This window comes from Aedes aegypti, chromosome 3 (genome assembly GCF_002204515.2).
Source record: "Aedes aegypti strain LVP_AGWG chromosome 3, AaegL5.0 Primary Assembly, whole genome shotgun sequence".
Lineage (NCBI taxonomy): Eukaryota > Metazoa > Arthropoda > Insecta > Diptera > Culicidae > Aedes > Aedes aegypti.
The window spans coordinates 165,327,555-165,337,082 of NC_035109.1; the positions used below are offsets into that span (position 1 = coordinate 165,327,555).

General features: G+C 38.0%; 1 protein-coding gene across 2 annotated transcripts; it reads right to left on the reverse strand.

The window, feature by feature from the left end:
- Positions 1–654: 654 nt before the first annotated feature.
- On the reverse strand, positions 655–7,784 carry LOC5563982 (tRNA modification GTPase GTPBP3, mitochondrial). 2 transcript variants are annotated; one of them, XM_001648222.2, is made up of 4 exons: positions 7,684–7,784; positions 7,419–7,582; positions 7,175–7,351; positions 655–1,898 (listed from the first exon to the last, which is right to left on the reverse strand). In XM_001648222.2, the coding sequence occupies exons 2-4, from the start codon at positions 7,504–7,506 to the stop codon at positions 682–684; spliced, it is 1,482 nt and encodes a 493-aa protein (XP_001648272.2). In that variant the 5' UTR covers positions 7,507–7,582; positions 7,684–7,784; the 3' UTR covers positions 655–681. The 2 variants fall into 2 exon arrangements, with proteins under 2 accessions (XP_001648272.2, XP_021707487.1); XM_021851795.1 differs by having other exon boundaries at positions 7,419–7,594; positions 7,684–7,783.
- Positions 7,785–9,528: the final 1,744 nt, after the last annotated feature.

The following is a 9,528-nucleotide window of genomic DNA, read 5'->3' on the forward strand; positions in this document are numbered from 1 at the left end:
ATTCTGTTGCAGTATGGTTTCTCTTATGCAGGTTTTGTATTCTGTTCTGTTATTCATTAGTTGTCGAGTGCATTTGAGTTGTTCACTCTTCTTTAACGACAAAATGTTGAATGGTGCTTATTTGTCTTTGTGGGCATTGTTTTAACACCAGAGAACTTCGTATTCTACTCCATAAGCATACTTTTGATGGATTAACACTAACATTACTTCTAAAACTTGTGTAAAATATAGGTGTCCGGAAACTACTGGATCAAAATTTGAAAGAACAACCACTTTTGTTGCATATTTTGACAGAACTTAGAGAAAATATTCGTATAAATTACAATTTGGTGGATTTAACGGTATGTATGCTTACTTTTTTTTTTTGTTTTTACGTTTTCCAGTGGTATTTTTAGGTGTTATTTTAGTCTAATAGAAAAAAATATCGTGATTGGCTTGCATGAGAAAATTGGCTTGTTTTTCTGGCTTTCGTCCAACTAGGGTTTGGCACTGCTTCCAACCCCCTTAATTTTAAGGTGCTTCTTCCAAGTCTAAGAAAACAATCCAAACAATTTTGCTAAGGAATACTAGTGATCTGTCAGATATCGTGAATAATGAAACAACAATTTTCTCAATATAATTTAAACAAAAAATAGCGAATTAACAAAAATCAAGTAAATTGAATTAATGAAGACAGTAGTTTTATTTACCGATACAGAAAGTTCTGAATATTACATCTAGAATTTCCTCCGTATCCACGTTCCCCGTAATCATCCCGATACATCTCACTGCATTTCGAAGGTACTGTGTGGCTATGGCTAAATCTGGGTTTGGTCCATGGCTCAAATAGGCATAATATTTCTCCAAATATTGGATGCAAGCTTTCAAATGGTGTCGATACCGTTGCTGGCTTATGTTGGGACTTTCTCGGCAAGGATTTCCACATAGGTGTTTGAGGTTTTCCGTTATTTTCTCCAGCACGTTTTGAAGGCCTTCTCCAGTTTGACATGACAACATGCTCAGATTTTTTGTGCGGTCAATGGCGTTTCTAAACTCTTCAGATAGTAGATCGACCTTGTTGATGATTATCATACAGTTGAAATCGCGTATTATGTTTTCTTTGAAGCCAAGGGATGTTACGTAATGATCGAGATAATCATCAAATTGCTTTTTGGAAGACTTTAAGTAGCTTTGCAAATTACCAGCATCAACGATAAGAACGATAAAATCAGCTTCAGTGAGATAATCTTTGGCTCTCGTGATTCCCTCATGTTCAATTATATCACTAGTTTCTTTTCTTAGGCCCGCAGTATCAGCCAAAATGACAGGATATCCACCTATATCGTGATGACTCTCTATGATATCTCGCGTAGTTCCGGCCACATTTGTTACAATAGAAACTTTTCTATTGCTAAGCAGGTTGACGAAACTGCTTTTCCCCACGTTAGGAGCCCCGATGATGACTGTTCGAACTCCAGACCTGAGTCTTTCGCCACGTCTCTGATCATTCAGGTGAGCTTTCACGTCAACGATTATGCTCGCAACATCTGTTTTGACCGACTCGAACACATCGTCACCGACATCCTGATCCTCGGCAAAATCAATGTAGGCCTCAATGTTTGCAATACACCTCAAAAGTCTATTCCTCAGTTCATTGTAGACCTTTGATAGCTCACCATTGGCTTGCAGCATAGCTTGCTTTCGTTGAGCCTCAGTTTCGGCCTCAATCAGATCGGCTAGGCCCTCTACCTCCGTGAGGTCCATTTTGCCTGCGTAGAATGCCCGTTTGGTGAACTCTCCAGGCTCTGCCAAGCGTACGCCGTCAATCGATCCCAAGCTATCGTACATGGCACTTACAACCGCTACTCCTCCGTGGACATGAAACTCGACGGAATCTTCTCCGGTGAAACTGTTGGGGCCTGGAAAAAATGATTAAATGTCATTAAAACAAATGCTTTATTCCATATGATAGTGATACAGTATCGGACATATAAAATGCACCAAAGCCGTTTTCCCACACAAAATGATCAGCTTCAGAGAGCTATATCTCCGCCGTTTCTAAACCGATTCTATTCATTTTGTTTCCGTGCTGAACTAAAAGTTGTGTTAAAACTATTGGTTTAAAAGTTACAGATAGCTTGAATTTTTACATAAAAAAGCACCAAGAGGAAAAGTAATGTATCAGACAAACTATGCGTCGCATCCTTTCGGTGTCTTCACCGCATTTGATCCTTATAACGCAATGAACAAATGCGCTAAAGACACCAAGATGCTACGACGCGTAGTTTTTCTGCTACATCACTTTGTGTCTTTGTGCATTTTTTACAATTTTTACAATAGTTTTCAAAAATTGAGGAAATTTGTAGTTCGTTACAGAAAAAATGAAAATAATCGGTTTGTGTGTGGGTTTTGTGGCCGTGTGGTTAGCGGCGTCAGTCGTTTGGGCGTATTGTGTCACGGGGTGTGGGTTCGATTCCCGCTCCGGTTGGTGAAAACTTTTCGTCAAACGAAAAATTCATCACTGGGCTATGTGTTGTCCGTTGCCCAGTCTTCCCATGAACCGAGCAGATGTGCAACTTTGGTTTGAACCTTGCAACTTGTGTTGAACCACAAAGGCGTTTCGTCTCTGTACCAGTGTATCAAACCATACCCGGTTCAAACTTTAGTTCGAATAATGGCACAAAGCAGGCAGACTGAGAACGATTGAAATCCACGCGGATAAATTTCTACGATCATATATGGAACTTCTTGGTTCAAATCGCAAGACCCTTGAGTCTTGAATAACATTCAGTGGTAACTTTACGAAAAAACAAGGATTTTACTAAATCAAACAACAAGACACGATAAGTAGAAATTGATAAGCGTGGAATTCAACAATTTTCTGTCTCTCCGTTTGTGTCATCGTTCTGAACCTCGGAAGATTAGCACCAAAATTTGAACCACGGTTGCAATCAAGGTATACAGATGGACTGGTTTTCGAACCGGCGTTTGAACCGATGTTCACTTTACATATGTTTGGGTTTAGGTTCAGTTTCGAGCGTTTCGGTTCGCTATACCGGTCTCAAGAAACACGCGAGTTCTATCAGAAGCTCAACACATTCCGCAACGGCTTCGTGCCGCGAACCGAGATATGCAGAAATAAAGATGGGAGCATCTTGACGGACGAGCGTGAGGTGATCGAAAGATTGAAGCAGCACTCCGAAAAACACCTGAATGGCGCTGAGAGCAAAGGCAAGGAAGGTCTGGACAACGGAGGAAATGCCTTCTTCAGTACTGTGGGCGATGGAAACCAACCACTTTGATGCCATTCACCAGCTCAAGAACAATAAAGCTCCTAGTAAGGATGGTATTGGAGCTGAACTCATTAAGATGAGCTCGGAGAGGCTGGCATTTTGTCTGCACCGGCTGATAGGCACATTTGGGAAACAGAACAGCTACCGGAGGAGTGGAAGGAAGGGGAAATATGCCCCATCTACAAGAAAGGCGACAAGTTAGATTGTGAGAACTTTCCCGAGAAGCTCACGAGACTGATAAGAGCGATGATGGAAGGTGTGCAAAATTGTGTGAAGGTTTCAGGTGAACACTCCAGTTCGTTTGGATCCCGCCGGGGAATACGACATGGTGATGGACTCATGTGCCTGTTGTTCAATATTACGCTAGAAGGTGTTATGCAGAGAGCCATGCTTAACAGCCGGGGTACGATTTTTACGAGATCAAGTCAATTTGTTTGCTTCGCGGATGATATGGATATTGTCGGCCGAACATTTGAAAAGGTGGCAGACCTGTACACCCGCCTGAAACGCGAGGCAGCAAAAATTGAACTGGTGGTGAATGCGACCAAGACAAAGTACATGTTAGCTGGTGGGGCCGAGCGCGACAGGGCTCGCTTAGGTTTCAGTGTTACGATAGACGGGGATACGTTCGAGGTGGTCGACGAGTTCCCCAGACAACCAGAAGTCGTATAACAGTTTACGAACAAAGTCGTTTACTCATAAGAATTACACCACATCCGCACTAAATGCTGGTTGAAATCGTTTCATCGATGAGTTTCCTCGCATAAAACGCTATTTTACGAGTTCATATGTACATTTCGTTTCGTTCCGTATACTCATACAAAGTAATGCGGATCAATCCGTAGCGCTGTCAAATAAATTTTGTTATCATAAATTAATTCGCATAAGAGTATAGATTAGTTCACAATAAAATCTACACACTCGCATTGAATGCTATGTTTCATCATATAAAATAAGCACGTATATCGGCTCCACTTTTGTACGTATAAGGCCTTTCCACGACATCTTATACGTGAAACATTGCACATATAGCATCGCATAACGCAAAAGATGATGTCATTATACGTGCATTCTGGTTGTCTGGGTCGTCTACCTTGGATCGTTGCTGACGGCTGACAATTACGTTAGCCGTGAAATACGGAGGCGCATCATCAGTGGAAAAAGCTGCAGTTAAAAAAGATTTACATCCGCACCAAATGTACAATCTTCCTGAGCAATTCGTTTAGGCATTGTTTCCCCTGGAATGTCGTCCTTGGATTTTGCCAAAATATTCACCAGAGATTCATCTAATTTTTATTTCCAGAGATTGTTTTCTTTAAACAGCACTAGCGATATTCTTGTGATTTTCAAAAGACATTTTTAAAAAGATTCGCTAAAATAATTTGCAATTCATTCTTGATCTTCCCAGGAATAACTTCAGTATTCCTTTAGATTCTAGAAATTACTCCATATTTTTGTCGAATGTTTATCCCAGGTTTCTTCCATAAATAACATCTAGACAACATTGGATTCAAAAAAAATCATCCTTTCATGAAGGAATATTCAAGAATTGATAATAGAATTTCTGAAACTTTTGGGTTAAATTTTCTGACGATTCAACTAGCAGAAAATTTGAAGTGGTTTATGTAGGATTCACGAGAAAATTATTTTTTCTTCGTTTTTAATAATGGACAACGATTGGCGTCCAAACAATAGGATTTTTTACTAAAAACATGTGCATCCAAAATTTTAGAAAATGTTTTGCATGAACTCCGAAGATTCATGATTGTGAGCTTTGTGTCCGAGCGGTTAATGTCATCATGCAGTTAAGCGTATCGTGTCATGAGGTGTGGGTTTGATTCCCGCTTCAACCATTGAAACTTTTCGTCGAAAATGTATCTCTGCTGTTCAATTGGAGCAAGCTTGTTCATTGTCTAGTGTTAAGTTGCACATACTAGCTAAAATTTACAACAATAACAAAGCTATCATAATAAAAAACAAGACATTCGATTCTTTGAAAACAAAGTATTTGTTGCGCTAGCAACTGAAGAAAACTATGTTTCGAAAGTTTAAACAGGTTTATTGAGGCCAACGTTAAAGTTTCCTGAAAATATCGATTTCAGTGAGGTTAGTTCACAAATTGTTATTGAAATATATGTTATTAGCTTACGTTTTGCAAATTTCTTGCGTTTTCATCCCGGGCGTTAAATATAACTTCGCTCTGTTGGCTGTATCTAAGATTACAGATTCATACATCATTTTAAGAGTTTTGTACCAATATGATCTTCACTTACCGTTATAACATGTTCTAATACATAAATTAACTTGGAACCAACGGCTGTTCCTTAGGAAGATTTATAATTTATACTGAAAAGTGAATTTAATATTAATGCATGGCCGCTAGTGGAAAGCCTATCAAGAAAAATTAATTCTACAAATGCAATAGTTCTAGGTTATGCTTCACATAACTTTATTTGGCTACATATTTTAACCAGAGGGACGTACAATATATTTATATACTATGTCTTGAAATGGCCTCTGGTGATCTTTTGACTTTTGAACATATTTCATGCGGAAAGGTCACAATGACAGATCTGCACCTTTGACATAGGTCTTTCATGTAAATTTTATAATATTTCGCACCAAACGTTTAATTAATTGGTTGGGTACAATAATTTCAACGCAATTATTCAAATAAAAGTTGTAGGTTTGCTTTTTCATGTGTTTTTGATGACAAACCGCAAGAATAGGGGAATGGAAATTGATGTTGCAATTTACCCCACATGGGTAGTCAAAAACATTTTTGATTTTTCTTAGTGTTCAAGCGTGAAATTATAAAAACTTTTATATGGTCCTTTAGAACACCGTGTCTTTCTACCGGTTGTGTGGTACTCGGAACGATTTTCAGTCTTTTTATACGATCAAACGTGTGATATTATTTTCACCTTCAGCAAAACAGAAACAATACCAAAATCATTTGCCAAAATCTGTTTTTTGATAACTAAGGTGTAATGAATAAAAATAATTTCAATCGATGTCACAGAAAACGTGAATTCGGTTACGTGTCGATGTGTTGCAAGACAGTTGGAATTTAGCGTGACATAATTTGTGTATCATTCCTTACTTTGAAAATTTGCTGGAGAATTCTTGATGGATCTTCAGATATCTGGAACCATAGGTATAATAATTCTGCAATTTTTCAGAACTGCTATAATTTACCCATTTTTTGAGCTTCTATGAAGTGTTGCTTTCTGGCTCATGCAAAGTTTTTTGTTCGAAGTTCCTCCAGAATGTGTCAAAGGTGTGAGAAACAACAAAATATTGGAGCAGGTAGAAACAACAGATGGAAAACGGAACAACGAACATCAACCAATCTGATCAATAAAAAAAACAAGAAGTTCCATCAGAATCATCTTAAAAAATTATCCTGAAAATCAAGCACAATTCTTTCCTTTACTTCTACCCCCAAAATTCCGAGAGAAAGTTTCTAAGAATTCCTCTCAGCAAGAAGCAACGGGGTTATTCAACAAATTTCATCTGAATATTCGAAGGGAAGATAAATTTTGAAAATACTTTTCGTAGTTAATTCTTGTATAATTCGGGGATTTGAAGCTGAAGTTCCAATAAAAAAAACATAAGTATTTCTTACGCAATTTGTGATGTATTATGGAAATATTTCTGAAGAACTTTTGATAAATTTTGCAACAGAATCTGTAATTTTGAATAAAACCGAATAAAGGGTCTAGCTAATACATATAACTTTGTAGAAGACAGTTTTTTCTTTTTGAAACTTTCATTCTACAGCTTTAAATGCATCTTTCCGCGAAATATTGCTTGCTGAACCACTGTGCAATGTGTCCTTAGTTTTACCATAATTTGCAACGACTTTCTTACATCTGCCCAATGCCTTATTCGCGACTTACCGGGAAACCAAAGCACCAAACCCTTATCGATCATCTCAGTCGTCTTCGAATGGAATATACGCCGAAGTACGGCCTTGCGGGGTTCGGGCAGTGTCACGCTTTGCGTTTTAATCTTCATCACATCTCGACAGGCATCACCTGACACTCGCACAACAGCAACACCGCATTTTCCGGAACCTTCAATTGAATTTCAAAGTAAAATGCATACAAATTTCTACAAAAAAAACACATGATTAAAGCATACCTGATGAGAGTCCAAATATTGTAGGCCTGCTCGAGGAATACCATCGCCGCACGGTATGCAACAGTTTTGAATTCACCCGCGAAAGCATTTTTGTTTGTGATGGTATGTTTTTGTTTATGCTTTTGGTACTCGACGATCGGACATCACCATGACTACGCTGCTAGCTGTAATGAATTTTAAATATTTTTATCAACTATGAGTTCAGTCTTGCAAATAATAGGAAATAATGATTGATTAGGTAATTTAATTCCAGTAATAGTATTACTTTTTTGTGAACTTATCAGCAGCTAGATGCTTCAATCACCAAAAATCTCATAATAATATTTACTTTTGTCCGTGCATATGTGTTTGCTTTTCATGCGCATGTGCTTTATTTCCAATAAGAAAGTGCACGCAGTTCTGTGATTTCAATCCAGTTCAATCCTAAGTGAATAATCTCGCATAACTTGTGATCTCGCCCTAAAAGCCATGGGTAACAGCGTGTGTAGCTTGTTGTTACCGAGCAAACGAATGGATATACACTTTTTTTAACAATGCTACGATGAGGAGAATATACTCCTCTATCTCCCAGTAGTGATAGTTTTCATCCTGGTTCATTCATTTGATTAGAAACAAGGAGCTACACACTCGGTTACCAATGGCTTTTAGGGCGAGATCACAAGTTATGCGATAGATGTACTGTTCGTTTGCCTTTTGATCAAATTGATATTAAACATATTGATTTCCAATTCGGGTTAATTTATTTTAAAACTTAATAACTTGTCTGTTGCATTGTACATTTTCTTATTAATAAGAATAATAATTGTTGTAAATAATAAGAAACGCAAAATTAACCAATTTGGACCCCCTACCTTCCTCACGTGACAGCTTTTGTATGGAAAATGTAAATATTTTGTACGGACTTAAACAATAAAAAATGCCCTCTCCCTAACCCTGTTGCGTTACATAATATTTGAACGATCCCTTATATTCTTCGCATTTCCTATTTTTTCCCAAAACGTCCTTTATGTTTTTCCTGTGCACCAAAACGCACGTGCGCATAGTTGGTTTGATATGTTTCAATCATGTTGCACACATGATGAACAAATCACAACAGAGACATCTCACTGAACTTGCATGCATCATTGAGCGACACCCTGTAAAAGTTATACTCTATGCCTGAATGCATTTTTCCCAGAGATCGAAAGATACCAAAAATAGTATATTTTGATTCGTGTGCTTTGAAAAGCGAAAGAAACCAAATCTTTATGCAGTTCCACTTTCGATGGAAAGTGCTGTATGAAGGAAGAGGTTTCTCGAACATAAGGCAATATTCTCCTGATTCAAAGTAATAAAAACGAATCAAATGGTGTTGCGCTCATCGTCTGATGCTATTTAATGACCCTGGTAGTGATTGATGCTTCTTCTGAATAGAAATATATAAACGTACAAGAATCAATACCTTTCCTGCAGTTTGGACACAGTCATTTGAATCATTTAAGGTGAAACATCTCGGAATCCAAAGATGGCCGGCACAATGGCCGACTTCTCCCCCTACTCACGTTTTCAAAGGCACAAAACTGAAGAAACAGTTGGCAAACGTTCCTGATCTTCTTATTTTAAGCTTTCTGCTAGTGCACAAAGTCAAAATAAAAAGTGCACTGTTGTGGGATGCTTTCTTCGCGAGATTTGTGCCTTTGAAGTAAAAGTGCAATCTTGGAAGTTGATTCCAAACTGTTTCACCTTAAAAATTTGGCGCGATATACGCTGAAAACGTGCAGAACATCTAATGATATGTTACCTACGAAGTGAAATCAAACAACTATTTTTCTTTCAATAATTTCATAAATCTAAGCTGAGGGTTTGATTTGTCCCTCTCAAGGGGACACGGTGTTATTTTTCCTATATTTCGTCTCACTCTAACAATAATCATCAAAACTTTGTGGAAGCAAATCTCGAGTTTTAGTGAACCGATGAAGCTGAAAATTTATCGGGTTGTGCACTACATATATAGAATCATAGTGATACATTTTTGCATCGATATATGGAGTGGTTCTTGGGATTTGCTTCTTGAAATGGATAGGGTGATTATGATGACGTCCCGTGCGGCCTTAAACTCATATTTTATTTC

Bases quoted from the DNA above. Each gene is read 5' to 3' on its own strand.
- LOC5563982 (XM_001648222.2), bottom strand. From the start codon at position 7,506: ATGCTTTCGCGGGTGAATTCAAAACTGTTGCATACCGTGCGGCGATGG. The intron at 7,352-7,418 runs GTATGCTTTAAT...ATTCAATTGAAG, and splicing joins AATATTTGGACTCTCATCAG to GTTCCGGAAAATGCGGTGTT. The intron at 1,899-7,174 runs GTAAGTCGCGAA...CATTTTTTCCAG, and splicing joins TTTGGTGCTTTGGTTTCCCG to GCCCCAACAGTTTCACCGGA.